Source organism: Lepidochelys olivacea, assembly GCF_965140295.1.
Source record: "Lepidochelys olivacea isolate rLepOli2 genome assembly, chromosome: 10".
Taxonomy (NCBI): domain Eukaryota; kingdom Metazoa; phylum Chordata; order Testudines; family Cheloniidae; genus Lepidochelys; species Lepidochelys olivacea.
Genome location: NC_140420.1, coordinates 61,061,841 through 61,085,371, shown reverse-complemented (window position 1 = coordinate 61,085,371; position 23,531 = coordinate 61,061,841). Strand labels below are relative to the sequence as shown.

Sequence of the window (23,531 nt, the reverse complement as noted above, 5' to 3'; positions counted from 1 at the left end):
CAACGTCGGCAGCCCAGGGGGGCAAAAGGGGCAACTACATTAAAGTGCAGCCGCAGTAGTTCTTTAACGTTGGCTTCATACGGGCTGGTACGGCAGCCACTTCTTACTGGTATGCCATACCCGCCCGTACTGGCCTACTTTCACCCGTAATCTTTATTTTACAAACAGGTAACTGAGTTAACTGCTGGATTAAAATGTGGTTGTGGTCAGAAAAGAGACTATTCTATGTAAAATGGCAGTGTCTTTCTCAACAGATCTGACCTCTGCATGTATATTTGCTGACTTGTGTGACAAAAATCTTGTTGATCAAGCAAAGCAAGGCCTAACACTCAATTGATGGTATTTCTGTCTGTCAGTATATAATGTGGTGATGTTTGAATGCCATATCCAATCAACTGGAACGTTAAGGAAACGGTCTAGGCAGGGCCGGCTTTAGGAAGAGTGGGGCCCGATTCAGTGGCACTCCTGGTCTTCGGCGACACTTTGGCGGCGGGTCCTTCACTGGCCCCGGGTCTTTGGCGGCACTGAAGGACCTGCCACCGAAGACCCGGAGCGCCGCCGGGTGAGTAAAAATTAAAAAGGCGCCGGGGCGGGGCCCGAATCAGCGGAATTGGACTAAAGTTCTAGGCATCAAGGTGCCGAACCCTATTAATTTTTGTGAAAATCAGAAAAATAGACGGTAGAAATGGAGGACACAAAGCGCATCAACATCTGGTTAACAGATCCAGCAGCTTCAGCTACCTCTGCAACTGTCAGTAGATCAAAAAAAGTTATGAAAGCTATTAATGCCTTCCAACATAACAATACCCCCATTTCAGGTCTGCCTATCATCCTCATACAGTTTAAAATGATGGCACTGAATGATTTATCTCCCAGATAGAAAGAAATGAAATAAGAATGGTCAGGGGAGCAGGTGAAAGCCCCCTGGTCTGGGGAGCCCCTCACATGGGAGACAATGGTAAGCAGGGAGGGGAACAGTGGGGAGAAACAGAGCCCCTGGAACGTGGTAGAGGGGGCACACGGATACCCTGGCACAAGTGAGGGGATTGTAGGGAGTCTGAAATAGCGGGGGGTGGGAAGGTGATGCAGAGAGAATGGAGGAATATGTGGTGCTTTTAGTGTGTGCAATGAGCTCACCCTACAGAAGCAATGAAGTGTGTGACCCTCTAGTATTACTCTTCCTTTTATTACCCTCCCAGAGCTAACAGAACTATAAGGCAGTGAACCTGTTTGTGTTCTTACCCTTGTATCACTGGCATAATTATTAACTAAGTGGTCCCGCCAGAATCTTGATTATTGAAGATGTCAGAGTCCAAAAAGAAGCCAGCTTGACTTTTCATTTGAGTTTTCAGAGTTGGCAGTTAGAGAAAACATCTTGTAAATTAAGCATATTTGATCTGGGAGTGACTGAGACACAATAATCTTTGAACCCCATGATGCCACTTTTCAAGTCAATTCAGAGTACAGCTGCAGTTTAATTATTCTCTCTCTACTGCATGAAAATTAATTATTCTATTCCAGTTTTTAAAAAGAGAATCTAGATAACTTACCAATGCCCTATTTGATCTTCCACATTCATATCCAATACTCTTGACTCTGTTAACCTGATTTTTAGAGGGTTGTATATTATTACAGGCTCACCAATGATCTGAGCAGAAGATAATCAGGTTCTTGTCCTGAAATCAGGCTACACAGAATTAAATGTAGAGAGTTCAATATTTTGCAAGGACCCCTGGCAAGAACAGTTATGTGGACAACAAAGCCAAGGCTTAGAGATTTTTATTAAAATAAAGGGAAAAGTTATCAAAGCTCCAGACCACAAAATCAAAAAGAAATAATGCAGGTCAGGGGGTACGTGCGGTATCATTCCTTACAAAAGCTGCTTAGACTAGCATACTCATACCCTTCCTTGGGGATCTGGTGATTAGAGACCAGCCTCATCTCTGGCATGCTAAAGGAGTCTGATGGTCCAGGTTCCTCACTGCCGAGATTGATGATGGAGAGAAGGGTCAAATGTTGAGTGGCTAAGTTACCCTGAAAAAGCTAAGCTAAAAGCTAGACAAAAAGAACAAAAGGGAACTAGTTAGAAAGAGCACTCCCCCAACATGGTGGGTTTGCCCTCCTATAAGGTCTTGCAATCTCCTGAATATTCATCTCATGCCCAACCTTCCATGCCCAAATTTAATTTTCTCACCCACAGAATCTTAGGATACACTTTCTCTACAGGCTCGTGTATTCATACATATCAATAGCATATTCACTCATATTAATGCCAATTATCTCATTCTCAAAACCTGTTACTTTGGCCTGAATTGTTACTTCCTTGTCCTTGCGGTTACCAGCAGGTCCCAAAAATTGTTGGTAAACACATTCAGTTCCCTAAAGGGTAACTGGAAAGCCTTTTATCTATGCCAACACTCATGCTAACTTGCTTTAGCTAAGGCTACAAGCCTGTAGGTTCCTTGCGTTACAGCCAAATATAATGAAGTAATGTCTACTGAAGTTAAGTTATTCAGTACAAAAATATAAGCCAAAGAGAATAAAATCATTCAAACCAGTAAATAAAGACAGGATATGATAGAGCAAGCTAGCAGGTTAGCCCTATGGGCTACAACTCACCCTCCTCTTTAATACATATTGGATGAGACCACCACCCCGTACTCTAGCCCCTGTGTGCCATGGCTTCTGGTGCAGGCACTGCACAAGACAGAAGTAAGGCTGCCTTTAAGGACCCCTTCACAAGCGCCAGTGTAAGGAGTGTGCCAGGGGGTAAGAGGGAACAGCATGATATGGAGATTCTTGGTGGCTTTGCACAGGAAGGCAGCCCTAACTTAGACAGGCCCCGGGTCCAGTCTAAATTTCCCCAGCCCTGTGAACAGTCAAAGACTTGGAGGGCACAAAGCTGACTTAAACCACCTTTCCACCTGGGCTGCGAGTAATAAGAGGCACAACATAGAATCTTATCCACTGTATCATTCTCTTGTGTGTCTTTAACCAAGCCCAGTATTCAGATATTACTAGATATAAAGTGGGATAATGTGAAAAATTTAAATGACGGTAAAGCACTGAAATGCACCTGAATCCCTAGGGGAGGATGGGTTGAGAGCTGCGAGCCTTGATAGTAAAGTTTGTTTTCTTAGAAGCTAAGAAAAAGGGGCACAGCTCATCTCACCAGAGCTGTGATTTTCTTAGTGGGCTAGGAACGTACTAGCGTGTCTGAACTATCCACCACAACCTATATCACTTTTAAATGCAGAAGTAAATAGCTGTACCACGATCTTAGCACAGGGATGACATTAGCCACTTTTATACAATCCTCCTAGGTAGGCTTGTGAAAGGAAGGAAGTCACTGGAAACATTCGGACTTTATTATATATAGCACAGAGCACTCATGACTCACTCCTCCCTATTGTCACCATGGGCCAGATTCTCAGTGATGTAAGTTGCCAAGCTCCACTGAAGTCCATTTACATCAGCTGAGGTTCTAAATCTCTGGATGCAGAGAAGACCTGTGGGAGGATGGAATGGCTACATCTATTTTATATACTAAATGGTTTAACAAAGAAGAGATATTCAGGACCAGTGTATTCATCTTGTTTAACAAACTAACGCCTCACCTCTTCGCACATGGAAGAGGTGCCAGACAGTGCTGCCTATTGTCATCTATATTGTTTATAATGGATTTGGAACCTCTTGTGGAAACAATCACAAAATATTTGGAAGGTTCTAGCATTGTAGCAAGAGGAGTACTACAAAAGGCTGTGGGGATAATATTTTAATACTAAGTAACCCAGTGGTACCCTTATCTCACTTGATGAAAGTCATTAATGACATTTCAAAGATCCTGGGACCTATAATAAATTGGCAGAACATGTGAAGTTCTTCCCCTTGTATGAATTCTGCCTCAGTATCCTGCTAATTCAACGGAACTTGCAGTAGCTATCAAAAGTTAGGAAGTATTAATCCAGTATTCTGATCATTGCGAACTTATTTCATAAACTGGAGTAAAATAATGGTCTTGTTGCATGATCATGTGTCAGATGTTACTGAAATAGCATGGCACCTTAAGTTATCCACTGAGTCAAAACTGTATTTGTGGACATGATTTTTCTGTCAACAGAATCACAATGTCTTTTCCAAAATGGAATGCAATTGCCCTTGGTTGTGCCAAGAGATTTGTCATTAGAAGATAGAAAAGCTCTTGTGTCCCACTTTTAAACATGACATGGCAGAAATTGCTTCATTAAGACACCTAATTTATAAGATGAATAGCAAAAATGAAGAATTTCAGGTGACATGGGAGAATATATACCTTACTGAAAGGCAAACAAGTGCAAGTGAGAGGAACTTGAGATTGCTGATGCAATTTGGGGGGAGGGGGGTGTTAGCATAGAAGTCCAGGAATTCATTGGCATTTGTCATTTTTTTTCTGTTTGCCCATGTTTGTTGTGTTTTGTTGATAATAGTCATGTGTGGATTTATATAACTTTAAAAACAATTGGGGTATTTTTTATACAGACTATTCTCACACTCCCATTTATTGATTCTTTTTAGAGCTAAAAAATGAATTCACCAAACAACCTGCAATTAGCATTTAATATATTATGTTTGTGTTACCACTTGGAAGAACACCACACTGAAAAATGACCATTCATCTTAAATATAGCATATTATCACTCTCCATATGGTGTATTGTCTGTAGCAACCTTGACAGATATGTTTAGTATTAGGAAAAATGGCTCACCTGGTTCAAATAAACTGTATAGTTCTTTATTATCCATATTTGTGCCTTCCTCACACACAATGAGAATCAGGTTTGCATTCCAAACACTTACCTTATGGAAATAAAGATGGGCTTGATTTCCAGATGTTCATGCCATCCAGGGGAAATGCTTTGCTGGACATACAGCTTGTGATTTATATGAGCCAGTGAAGCCCTGTTCATTCCTAGAAGAGACTGATGGCCAGCTGCAGATTGGTTTGGCACCATATCATCTACTGTCTCTAAAAATAATGTAGCATAGAGAGAAACATTTTTAAAAGCCTACCTTGGGAATATTATAAGAAAATCAGTTTCAATAAGCCAGTGGAACCAGGTTGGAAAATCTATTCACTGCTAATCCTTATTCTGCTCTAGTTTTTGGTCCTCCCAAGCAATATAAAAAATGTAGGCAATCTACAATGCAGAAACACTAGCAAACAAAATTTATTCATGTTGCGGGGGCGGGTTTGAAGGCATTTAGTGGCGATCATGGTTTAATCTGAATGTACTCTGCATTCTATGTCAATATGAAACTTCAGTTTATAGGCTATTTCAAATCAACTGTGTCTCCTATAAAAATGGAAAGCTAAATAGTAACTGCAATTTAGGAGGAGTTTAGATCCCAGAATAGGACTTCTGTAAAGTCTGCAATAGATAAAAGATAACTGCTGTACCTCCCAAAGCCAGGTAACAGTTCTGGGAGTCAAATTCTAAGTGATTGTCTCAGTTCTGGCCCTGGCTTTTTGTGTGAGCTAGGACAAATCGTGTAACTTCTCACTGCCTCTGTAAAGCAGGTTTTTTACACTTTACAGATGGGTGCTGTGAGGCTTCATTAGTTGAGAGACCAGTTATTTTGTTGTGATAGGATAGTTTTGTGCTACTCCAGTACAACAAAGCTACCCTAAAGTCAGCATAGCCAGCCCTGGGAGGACTGGCCCTGCATCAGGGGATCATCAGAGGGAGTATAACCATTGTTGTGGCCCCCTACACCAAACTGCTTCCTGCAGCTGAGGTAAGAGGTGGCCAGGAAAGCCCTTTGTCCTGGAATTGCTTTCCAAAGAGATGAACCATTTTAAGTGCAACAACTGTATATCTATTTCCCAACACATCTAAAACCTTGTTATAAATGATTGTCTCCAGTGCTACCTTTATCATCCCTTTTCTATTATGTTCTTTTCCTCCCATGATGCAGTTTCCCCCTGAGTTTTGTTCTCCGTCCCACCACCCCCAATAACTTTTCTCTAGCTGCAGTTTTACAACAGATCTCTCTTTTCCTATATATGTATTTCCATTCCAATACTCTGTGAATTGTTTTTTATAATACCTCTTGTAGCCCTCTTCTTGCTCGCTCCCCTTTCTGTGATTAATAAACTTTGTGAAAGGGAAAATTGGTGACGTTTCTTGTAAAGGTCTAGGAAAAGAGATGTCCCATATATTGACTACTTCGCTACATTTTGTTGCATGTCTGCTTTCTAAATTCAAATCTAACATTTACAAGCAAAAATGCATGTTCAGAATCACATGGGGTAGGGTTCTTTCTAGGAATGCTTTTGTTTGCTTTTTACTTAAACTAAGTTTCAATGCTGTGCTTTAGCACCTAGGATAAGAAGAGTGGGTGATTTTGGTATGAAGAAATATCATTAGCAATTTTTAGGGCTCATTGATAAATTGATTAAAAAGTGTGATGGAAACATACATACACTTTAAAACATCCCAGACAAAGGAAGTTGAGAAGTGTGCTACTAACTAATGTATTGTGTGACAAAGTTCCTCCTCTACCTTGGTGTGTCTTGCGCTTATTGGTGAATTTGCTCACCTCGGAGCTTCACAGGAGCCCTCAATTTGGCCATTTCCTGGAACCCACAGTCCAGGTCAACTCCTCCTGTGTCTGACCAGGAGTTGGGAGGTTTGGGGGGAACCCGGGCCCGCCCTCTACTCCGGGTTCCAGCCCAGGGCCCTGTGGAATGCAGCTGTCTAGAGTGCCTCCTGGAACAGCTGTGCGACAGCTACAACTCCCTGGGCTACTTCCCCATGGCCTCCTCCCAATAACTTCTTTATTCTCACCATAGGATCTTCCTCCTGGTGTCTCACAATGCTTGTGCTCATCAGTCCTCCAACAGTCCACATTCTCACTCTCAGCTCCTAGTACCTCTTGCTCCCAGCTCCTCACACGCGCACCACAAACTGACGTGAGCTCCTTTTTAAACCCAGGTGCCCTGATTAGCCTGCCTTAATTGATTCTAGCAGCTTCTTGATTGGCTGCAGGTGTTTTAATCAGCCTGTCTGTCTTAATTGTCTCCAGAAGGTTCCTGATTGTTCTGGAACCTTCCCTGTTTCCTTACCCAGGGAAAAGGGACCTACTTAACCTGGGGCTAATCTATCTGCCTTCTATTACTCTCCTTTAGTCATCTGGCCCGACCCTGTCACAATTGGGAATTCACATGATTACACACTTCCATTGAATTCTTCATAAAATTAGGGTAGTGGAGGTAGCATTACTACATTGCTCCTGGGTACAGCATGGGTGTACCGCTGTTAGTGGAACACGTGGTGTCGGTTGACTTTTAAAGCAGATTCATAAGGTCGACAGTCCCATACTATTCCATGAAACAAACTACAAGGAAACCAAGCCTGTTATTCCCAGAGAGCATCTGAGAGAATTGCCAGCCAGGGCCCCTGGCCACTCCACTCTTCTGTTTACCCCTACATCCATCATGGAATGATACATGTAGCTCCAGCTGCATCCTTTGAACATGGCTAAATACAAGCAAGCCTCTGCTTTTTGGTCTCAGAAAGAAAATTTTCTGCATAATTGCCAAACTTCACCTGCAATGCTAACTTGAAACTACTGCCCTGTTGAAAAAAGTAGCATAGATGATCAAAGCACATATAAAGCAACTTTTCCATTGACCTTAAGCCTCAGCAGATGTGTGGATGAACTGGTAGCCAACATGCTGCGGTTTGCTTTTCTATTTTGCCACAGATAGATACTACAGTTCTGCTGAGCCATATGAACTAGAACACAGCAATGGGCTGTATTCCTCAACCACCACTGGTGCAGAAAGGATGTCTAACTCTAGATCTATATCCTAGAGTGCATATGGTGTCTCAAGCTGCCTTCAAGTAGCCCCAATATCCTCCTAAACACTAATTTCTTCTTTGTTTTCCTTCTAATTAACTGTTGCATGAGAATTATCTATGTGGACCTTGATTCCTAGAACATGAAGAAAGCCAAAAAGCTTCTGCAAACTGGTGTTGACGTTGTACAGCATTTACATCTCTTCTCCATAGGCTGAGGGTGGTTTCCAACATCATCCAACTTTCCTTTACTCTGCAAATCATTGTCCTGGGTTACACTTTGGAGACAGCTCCTTGTTTGGTGGCCTTCTTCAGCTCTAGAAAAGTGGTTCTCAACCAGGGGGTACATTAACTCAGCTAGGTATTTGCCTAGTTTCACAACAGGTTTCATACAATGGCTTGTTTATACTGCTCTATATACTATACACTGAAATGTACGTACAATATTTATATTCCGATTAATTTTCTTATCTGGTATAAACGAGAAAGCAAGCAATATTGTAGTAATAGTGTGTTGTGACACTTCTGTATTTTTGTCTGATTTTGTAAACAAGTAGTTTTCAAGTGAGATTAAACTTGGGGGTACGCAAGACAAATCAGACTCCTGAAAGGGGTACAGTAGTCTGGAAAGATCGAGAGTCACTGCTCTAGAACATTCATGTCTTACCTTATAGTCCCCTTATGGCCCGCCCACGCCAACCTTTGTGAAGCTATCAGAAGAACCCCTGGGGATGAGACTGATTAGCAGAGGTATCACAGAGGGCCTTCAGTATTGGTGTTATGTGCAAGGAGGAGAGAATCCTGCTTCAGTTTTCAAACCCAGGCTTTTTGGAATTAAAGCAAGGATGGCAATTAAGAAAGAAAATCTTTTTACTTGCAAATGGTATATTTGATATATACTCAGAGTGATTTAAGATTGAGCCTTTGGGCACAGCCCTGCTTGGAGGTGGCACGAAGCTGCACCACCCCAGGAGGAGAATCAGAAAGGAACTGTGACTCAGCGTCACAGTTCATCTTCTGTCCCTGTCTTTTGAGCTGGAAGTGACAGTAAGTTATTTCCCCTTTTTGGGATGCAGCTTACTCTACTTTAGGGGGAATTTTTACTGTGCTCATCCCCTCCTCCCCTATCCCCTCTTTCCATACCCCAGATGTAATGGGTAGCCCTAACACTGTACATAGGGGTGGGGTTTTACTTCCCTGCATGGCCACATTAGGGCTGGTCACAGTCTAGCCCTAAGAGACAAAAAACATTGAGGAGTCCTTGTGGCACCTTAGAGACTAACAAATTTATTTGGGCATAAGCTTTTGTAGGCTAAAACCCACTTCATCAGATGCATGGAGTGAAAAATACCATAGGCAGGTATATATATTAGTGCGTATGAAAAAATCAGAGTTACCTTACCAAGTGGGGAGTCAGTGCTAATGAGGCCAATTCAGATAGGGTAGATGTAGCCTATTCCCAACAGCTGACAAGAAGGGGTGAATATCAACAGAGGGAAAATTACTTTTTAGAGTGCTAACGAGGGTGGATGTGACCCATTCCCAACAGTTGACAAGAAGGTGTGAGTATCAACAGAGGGAAAATTACTTTTTGTAGTGACCCAGCCACTCCCAGTCTTTACTCAGGCCTAATTTGATGGTGTCAAGTTTGCAAATTAATTCCAGTTCTGCAGTTTCTCATTGAAGTCTGTTTTTGAAAGTTTTTTTGTTGGAGAATGGCCACTTTTAAGTCTGTTATTGAGTGTCCAGGGAGATTGAAGTGCTCTCCTACTGGTTTTTGAACGTTACAATTCTTGATGTCTGATTTGAGTCCATTTATTCTTTTGCATAGAGACTGTCCTGTTTGGCCAATATATATGGCGGAGGGGCATTGCTGGCACATGATGGCATATATCACATTGGTACATGTGCAGGTGAATGAGCCCCTGATGCTGTGGCTGATGTCGTTAGGTCCTATGGAGGTGTCTCTTGAATAGATATGCGGACAGAGTTGGCAACGGGGTTTGTTGCAGGGATAGGTTCCTGGGTTAGTGTTTTTGTTGTGTAATGTGTAGTTGCTGGCGAGTATTTGCTTCAGGTTGAGGGGCTGTCTCTAAGCAAGGACAGGCCTGTCTCCCAAGGTCTGTGAGAGTGAGGGATCGTCCTTCAGGATAGGTTGTAGATCCTTAACGATGCGCTGGAGAGATCTGACTTGTAGGTGATGGCTAGTGGTGTTCTTTTACTTTCTTTGTTGGGCCTGTCCTGTAGTAGGTGACTTCTGGGTACCTTTCTGGCTCTGCCAATCTGTTTTTTCACTTTCCCAGGTGGGTATTGTAGTTTTAAGAATGCTTGATAGAGATCCTGTAGGTGTTTGTCTCTGTCTGAGGGATTGGAGCAAATGCAGTTGTATCTGAGGTTTTGGCGGTAGACAATGGATCGTGTGATGTCATCTGGATGGAAGCTGGAGGCATGTAGGTAAGTATAGCGGTCAGTAGGTTTCTGGTATAGGGTGGTGTTTATGTGACCATCACTTATTTGCACTGTAGTGTCCAGGAAGTGGATCTCTTATGTGGACTGGTCCAGGCTGAGGCTGATGGTGGGGTGGAAATTGTTGAAATCCGGGTGGAATTCCTCAAGGGCCTCCTTCCCATGGGTCCAGATGATGAAGATGTCATCAATATAGCACAAGTAGAGTAGGGGCACTAGGGGACGAGAGCTGAGGAAGCGTTGTTCTAAGTCAGCCATAAAAATGTTGGCATACTGTGGGGCCACGCGGGTACCCATAGCAGTGCCGCTGACTTGAAGGTATAAATTGTCCTGAAATCTGAAATAGTTGTGCGTGACGACAAAGTCACAAAGTTCAGACACCAGGTTTGCTGTGACATTGTAGACAATAACCATGGAAACTCACAATGCCAATTTTACAGAGTAGAATAAGACTGGAAGACTAGAAAGCAATCCTAATCCTCCACTGGAGCTCTAGCTATTCTTTAAATTTGTCACCATATCCAATCCAAGGATTCCCACCATAAATTACACCTTTCTGCCAAACAGTGTCTTAGTATTACACTTGGACAGATTTCTACCACACCAAACATGCTGTCAAAAGAAATGTGTTCCTGTAGTTGCACTGTAAACCCTAGTTTTGAGGTGTAACTACATGAACATAAAAACCCCACACATTTAACTATTTTTGAGTTATATACATTTTAAGAGGGATTAAAAGAACACTTAAGTGTTTTGTTTGAGAGGGGGGAAATCCACACAAAAACTGTAATGTGGACAATAACAACTATCCCCAAAGATACAAATTGTAAATTTTAAGCAGTTTTATTTTAGATATTGCTATATAAACATCAGGTCTTACCTAGAGACTTTTATCAGATAATTTACTTCTCTCAATGCCTTACCTATGTTTTTCTTTTTTAGCAATACTTTCATGCTGGAGGAAATGGGCTGAAAAAGAATTTCTTGGAGAAGAGCCCAGATCTACAGTCTCTGAGATATGCTCTTAGCCTTTATACGCAAACTACTGATGCCTTGATAAAGAAATTTATAGCGACTCAGACTTCTCAAAGTAAGTGACTTGTTCAGTGGGGCTGGAAATGTAGCAAAGATTATTTTAATATTTTAAACACATATTTTGCTATCGATAGATGCTAATTATAACTGTCAAAACATATTATGAAGTTGTAATGATTATGGTCTTAAGGCGGCACTTCATGTTAAGTATCTTACTCACCAAACAGTCCAACTAATTTCAGTTTGTCTATTCAGAGTAAAGCACTGTTCCGTGCAAGTCACGCTGGCAGAATCTGCCCATGTTAATATAAGCCATGTTTATGCAATGGTAATAAAAATTCAATCTCAACAATAGGTAAACCCAGGTGGATAATAGATTCTATGGTACATACATATCTAGCTAGGCAAACAATACAAGGAGCTGTATACACTCAAGCGATCTTGTAATGATCACTTGTGATCTTGTGACCTGGTAATATGCATAGTGAGATTACACTATGGGCCAAGTCCTCAGCTGGTATACATCAGCAAGTCAGTGCAGGTAACTCATTTACACTAGCTGAAGCTCTGACCCTAAAGTTATGCATACACATTGACAAAGCTAGGTATTCAACCTTGACTCATGTGGGTAAGTGCTTACTCACATGCATAGTCCTATTGAAATCAGTGTCATCAAAGATGTCTGTGGATCACTACAAGAATTGTAATGTGGCTAAAGAACTGGCCAAAGAGAAGGCACCTTCTGTTCTCCTTGCAGGGAGGAGGGTGTTATGAGTTACATGGTAGAAATGCTGTAACCCTGCACGGGAAATTACAAGAAGGTTTCCAGTCATCAGAGGGGTATGGTTTTGGAACAGCCTCCCAGTAAGAGTTGTGGGAGCAAACAACTTAATTAGCTTTCAGAGAGAGCTGGAGAAACTTGTAGGTGCAATTGGATGATGGGGTTGCTTGTGATGGGGGGAGGTGGGGACTCACTTTCAGTTTGTTTTATGTTCCTGAAAGCTCATGCTTCAGGGCATCAGCCAGCTCCCTGTAGGGGTGAGGCAGGGATTCCCCATTATGTATCCTGGAGGAGATGGTCTCTTTCCTCTGAAGCATCAGAGATGGCCATGGCTAGGGACTGAACACAGGATGGGGAAGGGACAGTGCTCTGAGATGGCAGCAGGTACTTGGCTGTCTGGTTCTTGCTCACACGCTCAAGGTCTAACTGATTGCCCTGTGTGAGGTCAGGAAGGAATTTTCTGCCAGGTCCGACCAGCAGTGACTTTGGAGAGGGGTTGCCTTCCTCTGCAATGAGTGTGTGAGGGTCAGTTGCCAGGATATCTATTTCATTTCATTTCCCTTCCATTGCAGGGGCCTCAGGCAGTGGTGCACCTCAGTTCTCCCTCGTCTCTGTCTGTGGCACATAATAGTCTAGGCTCCTGTGGGCTGTAATACTTTGGTTTCACTTTGGTGGTTGGGTTTAATGTGTGGATCCTGGAGGCCTGTGATATATAGGAAATTAAACCACATCATCTGGTGGTCCCTTCTGACCTTAAACTCTGAATGCTCACCAGCAGAAGTAAAGGCTACACAACTTAGCCCATAGTGCAATGGTTCTGAAACTTCTGTACTGGTGTACCCTTTTCACATAGTAAGCCTCTGAGTGTGACCCCCCCCTTATAAATATATTAAAAAGTGTTTTAAATTTAACACCATTATAAATGCTGGAGGCAAAGCGGAGTTTGGGGTGGAGGTTGACAGCTCGTGACCCCCATGTAATAACCTTGTGACCCCCTGAGGGGTCCCAACCCCCAGTTTGGGAACCCCTGCCATTGTGTATACTATTACTGGGGGGAGGGACCCAATACATCCTATTTTGGCAGCTATAGAGATTCACAACGCTAAGAGCTAAGGATTAAACGCCTCTCAAATAGGTCTGCTACATACTATTTTCTATGAACCTGAGAATAACAAAGGGTTGCTCTTGCACATAACCTAGTGATTTCACAGTCTGACACACGTGCTGACTTTTCCATAGAGTGCACGCTTCAGCCCTGACTAGTCAGTACCCTACTATCCCCGTTCCTGGCCTCCCCTGAGAAGAGCAGTCGTCTACTGAAAGGGATCTACCACCATTTGCAAGACGCCTCAACCAAAACCTTGGACCTGGGCAATTTCAGATCCAGAGGTAAAGAGCGTGGGCAGGGCCTGCCTCTGTCTTTGGCCCAAATGGGCTCCCACTGAAAACAATGGGAATTTATGATTGACTTACACAGGAGCAGGGCAAGGCTTACACGTGGTTCCCCATTTTTATGTAGATTTTTCTGCCACGTCCACCACCCGTAATAGCTGGGTGGCTTTCAGAGAGAAAGGCATTTTTTCTTTCCCTTGTGATGATTTTTAACCATGACAAGCTAAAATCATGTCAGATCATTTTTAAACATCTCCATGTCAAATCTCTAATACTGACTGTCAGAGAACAGCGTAAGAGTTTAGGCATGTTATGAGCTAGGTTACACTGCTCTAGCACTTTGTTTTACACTGCTACAGGAGTATAAAGTGACCTTAGTGTAAATTAAAATCACTCCCTCTCTGTTTAAGGTATGGTTCTATCCAATGAAGAGTAACAAGTACTTGAGAGGTTTCAGAGTAGCAGCGTGTTAGTCTGTATTCGCAAAAAGAAAAGGAGTACTAGTGGCACCTTAGAGACTAACCAATTTATTTGAGCATAAGCATCCGATGAAGTGAGCTGTAGCTCACGAAAGCTTATGCTCAAAAAACTGGTTAGTCTCTAAGGTGCCACTAGTACTCCTGTTCTTTTTGCAAGTACTTGAGAGGACATTTTCAAACAATGAAAGAGCTCCACAAGAGTTCCTGCTACTTTCAAAGGCTGCTATCGCCTATTAGGAATTGACAATCCATTGTACTGAAAGCTATAAAACATACATTAAAATTCCATATGACAGAGTTACTTCTGCAAACTGAAAATCAGTGCTAGATTTCACCAGATGTGAGGGGCCTTTTAACAATGGCTCTGTCCATCACTTACTGTCTTTGAGCAGAAATACAATTTGCTGATCTATAATTATTATCTTGCTCCATCTCATGAGGGTAAGAAGAGTTTTAGTTGAACATTAACCTGGAAGGTAATTACTTTTACTTTTGAAGTGCAATTTTTACTTACAATTTAAAAACCTGGCACGCAACATGAATTTTGCAACTTGCGCTCAAGATTCATTGTAAGGCATGATTTTCTTGAGCAGCTACTCCATTACATTAAGGGTCTTCATTAATAATTCATGCCTCAAAAAATGCTTAAAACTCTCATATATAAGGAAGATATTTTCCCCTCTCATAAGATAATACAATATAGATTTAGGCAGAAGATGAGTAATTACTAATTCTAATATACGCTTTGTTTTTCCCTACGTTATAATGAAAATGTGCATAAGAGAGAAAATGACACAGGTTGTAGTTATTAAATAAATATCATTTACAGTTTTCAAGCCACAAACCTGAAGGGCCTGATTTTCATGAACAGAAGCTTGAGGTCTGTGTGCATTGCTGTGCACACATTAGTTCGCCTGTAGTTGCACACTTTTGTTAGCATAAGTTCCACCAGGGGATAAGGGCTAGGGTAATATATCTCCTAACGTTTTACTGTTGATGTCCCACTTACTTAAGAAAGCAAGGACTCATTTATTCTCATTCCTGGTCTCTCCCAACTGTGGCTGTGCTGCTGGCATGCAGTTATAATGAATGTTTATGCAAATCAGGAATTTGCATTCAGAAATAATTAGATAACTAAGCAATTAGGATAATACATGTGCAAATAAAGACAAATGTGCACACAAATTGTATGAGCAATAGGGTTCTACTTTTTAAAATATCAACCTCCAGTTTTGTAATTTATGCTCTATATTATTTTCTTTACTAATAAATGAATGAGCAGCTACTTGTAAATTTAGTGATTACATCAGTTGTTTTAATTGAAATTGATTTATTTTTTTTAAGCTCACTCTTGCTGATAAAATCTGGTTTTCCCTTATAAAATTTGAGACTTACCCTTTTAGTGATTTTTATTACCTTGGTCATTCTTACTTAAAGTGAGAGTGTAGGTTCCAAATATAGTAAAAAAAAAATCCACATTAAAAAACAAATTGTTTGTATCTAATCTTTTGCAAAATCATTTTCAATGGAGCAGATCAACCTCTGCAAACTTTTTCATACTAAAAGTTACAAATTGTCCAAACACACAATAAGAATGCAGAATAGATTTTTCAGGATTAAATTTCAAGTATATAGAGACATAAAGACCTATAAAATTACTCATATTTGCAAAATATACACAGATTTTATAAAAAATCTTAAACTTAACATGATTTTACTGGTTTCAGAGTAGAAGCCGTGTTAGTCTATATTCGCAAAAAGAAAAGGAGTACTTGTGGCACCTTAGAGACTAACCAATTTATTTGAGCATAAGCTTTCGTGAGCTACAGTTCACTTCATCGGATGCATTCAGTGGAAAATACAGTGAGGAGATTTATATACACACAGAACATGAAAAAATTGGTGTTTATCATGCACACTGTAAGGAGAGTGATCACTTAAGATGAGCTATTACCAGCAGGAGAGTGGGGGAGGGGGAGAAAACCTTTTGTAGTGATAATCAAGGTGGGCCATTTCCAGCAGTTAACAAGAACGTCTGAGGAAGGGGGGGGGGGGGGAAATAGTTTTACTTTGTGTAATGACTCAATCACTCCCAGTCTCTATTCAAGCCTAAGTTAATTGTATCCAATTTGCAAATTAATTCCAATTCAGCAGTCTCTCGTTGGAGTCTGGTTTTGGAGTTTTTTGTTGAAGAATAGCCACTTTTAGGTCAGCAATCGAGTGACCAGAGAGATTGAAGTGTTCTCCGACTGGTTTATGAATGTTAAAATTCTTGACATCTGATTTGTGTCCATTTATTCTTTTACGTAGAGACTGTCCAGTTTGACCAATGTACGTGGCAGAGGGGCATTGCTGGCACATGATGGCATATATCACATTGGTAGATGTGCAGGTGAACGAGCCTCTGATAGTGTGGCTGATGTGATTAGGCCCTGTGATGGTGTCCCCTGAATAGATATGAGGGCACAGTTGGCAACGGGCTTTGTTGCAAGGATAGGTTCCTGGGTTAGTGGTTCTGTTGTGTGGTTGCTGGTAAGTATTTGCTTCAGGTTGGGGGGCTGTCTGTAGGCAAGGACTGGCCTGTCTCCCAAGATTTGTCAGAGTGATGGGTCGTCCTTCAGGATAGGTTGTCGATCCTTGACTGTATGTTCAATGAGAAACCTGACCTGCCTGTGAATTCTAAAGATTGATAGAAATGAGAAGCAACTGGATGTCTCAATAACAGAACCTTACATTTTGTCTGTTTTCTCTTGGCTCTTGTCTGCAAATAGATTATAAAATTCACTCACTTGAGCCTTATTTGTAATTATTTGCCAATTTCTTCAGCAAATGAGTCCTGGTCTTCAAATTGTTCAAGCTACAATTTGCAAAGTAACTTATGAGCCTGAGCCAAAGCTTAACTGAAGAGAGCAAGAAAACATAAAAAATAATTGTATTCATTATTACTCTCAGAAATACGTTACTACATAGCTGCACTCCTGATTGTGACATTATAACCATGTGATCCAGGCAGCATGACTGAGACAGTCACATCACTTGCAAAACGTGCTTTCAGGGACAGCAGTGCCACCTGACTGCTATTCAGTGGAGAGGTCAAATAGTGCTAATACTCATCCCTGGTTCTACCTCCATGTTTGAGGGAAGGTGACTGTTCAAATTAGAGATGTGGAAGTCCTCTCTTGCCATGATCATTTAAGTTTCAGACCCTGTTTAAACTCTGGATCTCACTTCCCTCTGTTCAACTCTTAATCCTTGACACCAATGCCTAGTCAACCCTTTTTCCAGCTTCAGACTTCCAGACCCCTCCTTGTAGAAGATCTCCAGAGTGTCTCCAAAGCCGTGTTCCTTTCTCCTTCTCTGACACAGGAGAGGAAAGCTTTTGAGCCAAGATTCTCAGCTGCTGCAGAAGTTCCATGGATGGAGAGGGGCACTGCAGGGAAAATTCTTCATCGATGTTGAGTGGTGTTCTGCTCCCCATGCCCAGATCTGCTTATAGAGCCTGGGTTAAAGGAGTATTTTTCCCTTAGTCTTCTTTTTTTTTTTTGCTTTAATGTTGGTTTATACACAAACTGCGTGTTTGTTAGTCAGATGCTGTCACTGTTTACAATGAGCAGGTCAGACAGCAGTGAAACCCTCTTTCTACTGAGAGAAATAAAGGTGCAGGCTTGGGAATGGCTTTTGGCATTTCATTGTTAGATTAACTCAACACATTAGAGAGAAGGAGTTAGACACTGCAGCCAGCATTTTTCCCCCCATCTCTAGTTACAGTGCAGTACGTCTACAGTTTCCTCTAGAGACCTTGCAGAGTCAAAATGAGTGAGACAAGGGCAGAGAAGGCTGGCACTATGTACTCATTTGCCATTTCGATAAATAGGAAAATGAAGGGCTCTCAAAGCTGTACAAGCTGTTGTTTCATAGGCACAATCAGTTTAAATGTCATTTTAATTAAAAAACAATTGGACACAGCCAGACCAGAGCTATCTTTTCTTCCCTGTTTCTTCATTTTAAAAGGCTTAGACTGTTCCTACATGCACACGTTACAGTGTTAGAACTATTCCAGCTCGGTGACTGTGGTACAGTCCCCACAGCATGGATACAGATCCACCAGTATGAAAGGGCTTATACAGGTACAGCTTATTCCCTGACAGGATGGGAAATAAGCTATATCTTTACATCTGTATAAAACTGTATTGATACAGGGGCTGTACTGCTATAACACTATCAGTAAAACAAAATCACACCAGTCCAAAATCTGGTTGAAAGCGGGTTTTTTAGAATGTTCCTACTTAGTCGTTCTGCGTACAGCTTTAAATATCATTTTTAAGGTGTCATGGTGCTGGGAAATCTTTGGTAAAACATGGCAAGGGGCATTTGGCTCACTCTAATTACCCCTAGGGACAGATCCTGTGACTTCAGCAGGAGCAGTATCTGCTTGTCTAAGATCAGAACACGGCCCACTTAATATGCACTTTGTAACATCAGAGAGAAAAATTATCACAAAACTAAAAGTGAATAAAAATCAGACATGTTTTTTAGAAGCCAACAGTTTAAGGGGAAATTCTGCCCATTTACTATAATTAGTTTAGAATGATGCTGGAGGAACTGAAGGCAGAATTTTGTTCTATTTACATTTTGCCTAAATTTCATAATACCCACATCAGAAAGATTTATTTATTCCAGTTCATTGATGCCTATTGTATCAGTGTTGAATAGTGATGATTTCCTGAATTGGAGCCTTAATTTTGCCCTCTTCGGTATACCATTAACAGTCTAGATTGTGCAATGAAACCAAATGAAAGTTACAGAGGTAACCTTAATTCTAGCAGTTCCTAACTTTCTGAGTGCTTGACTTAATGGGAGGCAACATTAACATTTTAATAGGTTTTTATATAATAAATATGTAAAGGCTAATCGGTTTTGTGATTTATTTGAAATAACAATCAAGGAAAAAATGTAATTGAGTACAGGCACTTTAAAAGTAAATTATGACAGAGTCAAGATAGATAAAGTTAATAAACTGTACCATAAATTTATGATGGATTTTCTACTTCAAGGCTCTGCAGCACACCAGGATTGTTTTCCCAACAGACAAGTGCTTAAGCAATAATTAAATGACGGAATGATGTGCATAAACCAGCTGTGTTTTTAAACAAAAGCCAATTTTATGTGTTTTACAATTTTACCACTAAAATGGTGGTGGATACTGTAAGTTCAATTCGTTGGTTCACTAGGCATATTGCTAACAAGTCTACAAGCCCAGCAGTGTAAGTGAATGCTAAGCCAAGAATCCTGGCTGCAATATCATACTGTAACTAGTGGACAGGATCAAAATGTTCACACAGAATGGACATGCCAAACTCAGCGTGAACACTAGCTTTAATACTATTTTTCTGTTTCATACAAGGGGACAGGGAAGTTCTTTTTGACCATGCCGCTGTACTGTCCCAGCCTTGCCCCTTTTCCCACCAGCTTGGAAGCTGAATGCTATTGGAGTTGTCATTTCTGCTTTAAAATATGTAGGAAAATATCCAGCCTATGTTTATATGCTGGTAGGGGCAAAGGTACTTTTCTTAAGACACTCAGCAATACAAATACTGGGATTTTATTTCAAGTAGAAAACGTACAAGCATTTAAGCTGTTTATTTCAACCCACGCATTTGAAACTAGTTGAGCAATATTCTCTTTTGCAAAAACAAAACAAAAAACACCATTACATTTAATTCTGGTAATCAATTGTTTGAGACATGTAAAGTCACTTTCACTGGTAGTAAGCAATACACTGGAATTTTACAGACAAGTAATTATAAGCTGATAATGAAAGTTAGTTTTACTTTTAGTGCCAGGCTGAAATTCAACGCTTAACCTGAGAATGTTTAAGTTACTTTATATTTCCATACAGCAGCATATAGGAATATTATTCCTCTGGAACACAAGCCTCTCTTTATCTTTAATCAACCATATATTAGAGTTCAAAGCTGTTAGCAGCTGTAATAGTGCTGTCAAACAGGCTGATTTTAGCATTCTTTAGAAGTGTAAATTCATCTAGAAAAAAACCTAACATTTGAAAAATCTTGAACGTAGTTTAAAAATCCAGATTTTAAGACCAGAGTGGCCACAGCCTTGCATCTTGTGTAACCATTTCCATTTGTGCAAATCAGAATCCTGTAGTATATTACAATCCCTTTACCAAAGTGCAAGTCCATGGAAATTAAGACCCCATATACTCACAAAGGTCCCAATTTTGTTCCCTTTTCTTTTGTCTTGAGTAGGAAAAGTGGGCAAGTTTAGGTTGGGCTTAGCTAATACATGCTTCTGTGGGAGCCTAGGCTACACACTTGATCAGCTAAATCAAGCGAGAAGGTGTTACCCTGCATCTATAGTAGAAAAAAGATAGAGAGTTTAGGTTCAAGCTTGACTCGCATGTTATAGCTGAAGTTCACCTAAACTCTAGCACTTTTCCTAGTCAAGATAAAGCCTTTGAAATCAAAGGCCAAATTGGCTAGGTCAGTTGAAAATCTAGCTTATGATTGATCTAGTGTACTACCTCTATAACAATTTTGCACATTTCATTCTGTCTTCTGACCCTTTCCATAATAATCAGTAATTACATTACAGTGGATGCTATTAAAATGTAAACTTTGTCAAATTGATCACAGTATTTCCACTATTCCCCACTCAGAGAATTCTGCCCTAAGTTAACAGCAGCATAAATCCAGAATACCCCCATTAAAAATCAGTGTTTTTCTTTATTTAAATTGGTAAACAGAGCATATGTACCTCCATGAAAACAGAATACACCAGATACAATGACAAAGATAAATACCATGGTAAAATGTAGTTGAGCTTTTTTATATTTCAAAAATGTCTAGCATCAATATGGAGCTTTTACATGCTATACTATTCCAGGGCTGGGCTGGCAGCAGGCTGTAGCCTAAGCCTCCCAGCAAAGGCAGCCAGCAGATATGCCGAGTCAATAAACTCTAGCCCTTTGGGCAGGGCAGCTGTGTCCCAGCCCAGGGCCTTAACAGTGGCGGCGTGGTCTGCCAGTGGGTTGGCAGGGATCCAGTCACAACACGCCCACTTAGACGTGGTCAGCCCTGTAGCAGGCCTGTCGTTGGCTGCCCCGGGCCACTTCCTACCTCCCCGGGGTTTGCACCCATCCTCAGGCTCCTCGGGATACACAGAAAACAGTAGTCCCTGTAACTCCTCTTCTGGGTCCATCTCCTCTGGGGGCAGGGTGCAGCTGAGCACAGGTTCAGCTCCCAGGTGCTGCCACAGGGCAGAGGCATCTGTCTCCTCTGCTGGCTCTTGCCCAACTAAGCTGCAGATCCTTCCTTTTATACTTCCTGCCCCCACCCTAGTACTTCCGGTGAGGGGGACCGGGTGGGTTCGGCTCCACCCACCAATGCGAGTGTAGTGCTCCTTCACTCTCCAGTCCGGAGGGAGGCCACTCTGCCACACTACACACACATACACCCCTCAAGTCCGTCTCCAAGGACCTGGAGATGGCAACGTCCCATTCCCCCAACCAAGAGAAGAAGTCCACATTGGTATGGTCTTTAGCTGCTTGGTCACGTACTGTGAAGGCGTAGGGCTGCAGGGCCAGATACCAGCACATTAGTCGGGGGTTCATTTCCTTAACAGTCTTCAGCCACTTCAGGGGGGCATAGTCGGTCACCAGTACAAAGGGAGCCCCTAGATGATAGTATCTCAGGGCGTCCATGGTCCACTTGACCATCAGAGCTTCCTTCTCGACAACCGAATAGTTCCGTTCTTGGGGGGAACAACTTGTGGCTGATATATAATATGTGGTTCTCATCTCCATTTACCTCCTGGGAGAGGACAGCTCCCAGACTCACTGCCAATGCATCGGTCTGTAACAGAAATTCCTGATTAAGAGCACAGGCTCTCAGCACAGGTGGTCTTTGAGGATTTGGAAGACCTGTCTGCATGCATCGGTCCAACACACACGTCGGGGGCTGTCCTTCTTCAGGAGCTCTGTCAGCGGTGCTGCACTTGAGGCAAAGTCAGGGACAAAGCAGCGATAGTAGCCTGCTAGCCCAAGAAATTGTCGCACCTCTTTGTGGTAGGGGTTGAGTAGCCTGCAGTGCCTGGACCTTCCCTACCAGGGGTTGTACTTGGCCTCGCCCAAGGGTGTACCCCAAATAGGTGGTTTCCTGCCAGCCAATTTTACACTTCTTGGGATTAGCAATCAGGCCAACATCACGTAAGGCTCTGAGGACGACAGCCACCTGGTTGAGATGGTCTTCCCAGTGGCTGCTATAAATCACCACGTCATCGAGGTAAGCTGTGGTGTAGGCACTGTGGGGCTGTAGGACCCAGTCCATCAGATGCTGGAAGGTAGTCAGGGCCCATGGAAACCAAAAGACATCCAGGTAAATTCGTACAATCCAGTTGGGTGGCAAAGGCGATCTTCTCCCGGGAACTCGGGTCCAGGGGAATTTGGCGGTACCCCTTTGTGAGAGCCAGAGTACTGATGTATTGGGCATCACCTAGGTGGTCTAGTAGCTCATTGATCCATGGCATTGGGTATGCATCGAATTTCAAGATGTTTTTGACTCTCCAAAAATCAATGCAGAACCTAAGGGTCCCATCTGGCTTTGGGACCAGGACGATGGGGCTGCGCCAGTTGCTTTGTGACTTCTCGATTATGCTGAGCTCCAGCATGGTCTGGATCTCCTTCTCCACTACTTCATGGGTGTGGCGTGGCAACAGCCTCGTGGTCTCTCAGATGACTTCTCCTAGGTTCATCAATATCCTATGTTGAACAAGCATGGTTTGCCCTGGCCTCGCCATGAAGGTTTTAGGGAAGGACTTCCAACAGGCTTCTAGACTGCCTCAGTTGTTCCTTGATCAGCTGTGGCTCCTCTGAGTTGGTGGGGCTAGGAGGTTCGGGTCCGAGGTCTGGCTCTGGGTGGTGGGGGTGGAGTGATTAACAGCCCCTCACGCTCCTGCCATGCCTTTAACAAATTGACAAGGTAGACCTGTCGGGGGGGGGGGCGGGGTTTGGTCATCTTGGAACATTTCATAGGTGACCCTTTCACGGGGCGCAAAGGTCCTGCCCTGGGCTCCCTTATTATAGTTCACTCTTGCGCCTTCTGCGCACTCTGTAGGTTTTCCTTTGCCAGATCCTCCGTCCGGGTTAACCGCTCCAGAAGCTGCAGGAGATATTGTAGGAGGCCCTGTGATGGAGACAGTGTTTGCTGCCAGTTCTCCCACATAAGGTCTAGTAGCCCTCTCAGTTGCTGGCCATATAATAGCTCAAAGGGGGAGAACTTGGTCAAAGACTGGGAGACTTCCCGGATGGCCAGTAACAGGGGTGGGATAAGTTGGTCCCACTGGCGAAGTTCTTTCGGGAGGAACTTCCGCAACCTTTCCTTCAGTGTCCACTTAAAGTGTTCCACCAGCCTGTCCATCTCTGGGTGGTAAACGGAGACCTGCAACTTTTTTATTCCCAGTAGCTACAGACTTGGCGAAGGAGCTTCGATGTGAAGTTGGTGCCTTGGTCCATTTGGAC

The 23,531-nt window shown here is 42.3% G+C and overlaps 1 protein-coding gene and 1 long non-coding RNA gene across 3 annotated transcripts in view; one reads left to right on the top strand and one right to left on the bottom strand.

The window, feature by feature from the left end:
- Positions 1-23,531, top strand: part of UNC13C (unc-13 homolog C) — a gene marked incomplete at its 5' end in the record, with an annotated part of 390,158 nt that overhangs the window by 346,169 nt on the left and 20,458 nt on the right. For both annotated transcript variants that reach the window (XM_084641195.1, XM_084641194.1), the window contains one exon: positions 11,249-11,396. In XM_084641195.1, the coding sequence (XP_084497321.1) occupies positions 11,249-11,396 (148 nt within the window). The remainder of the gene's footprint in view (positions 1-11,248; positions 11,397-23,531) is intronic.
- On the bottom strand, positions 1,850-6,958 carry LOC311527330. Its single transcript, XR_014713311.1, has 3 exons — positions 6,827-6,958; positions 4,836-5,004; positions 1,850-2,055 (listed from the first exon to the last, which is right to left on the bottom strand). It is a non-coding gene; the product is annotated as an uncharacterized lncRNA (long non-coding RNA).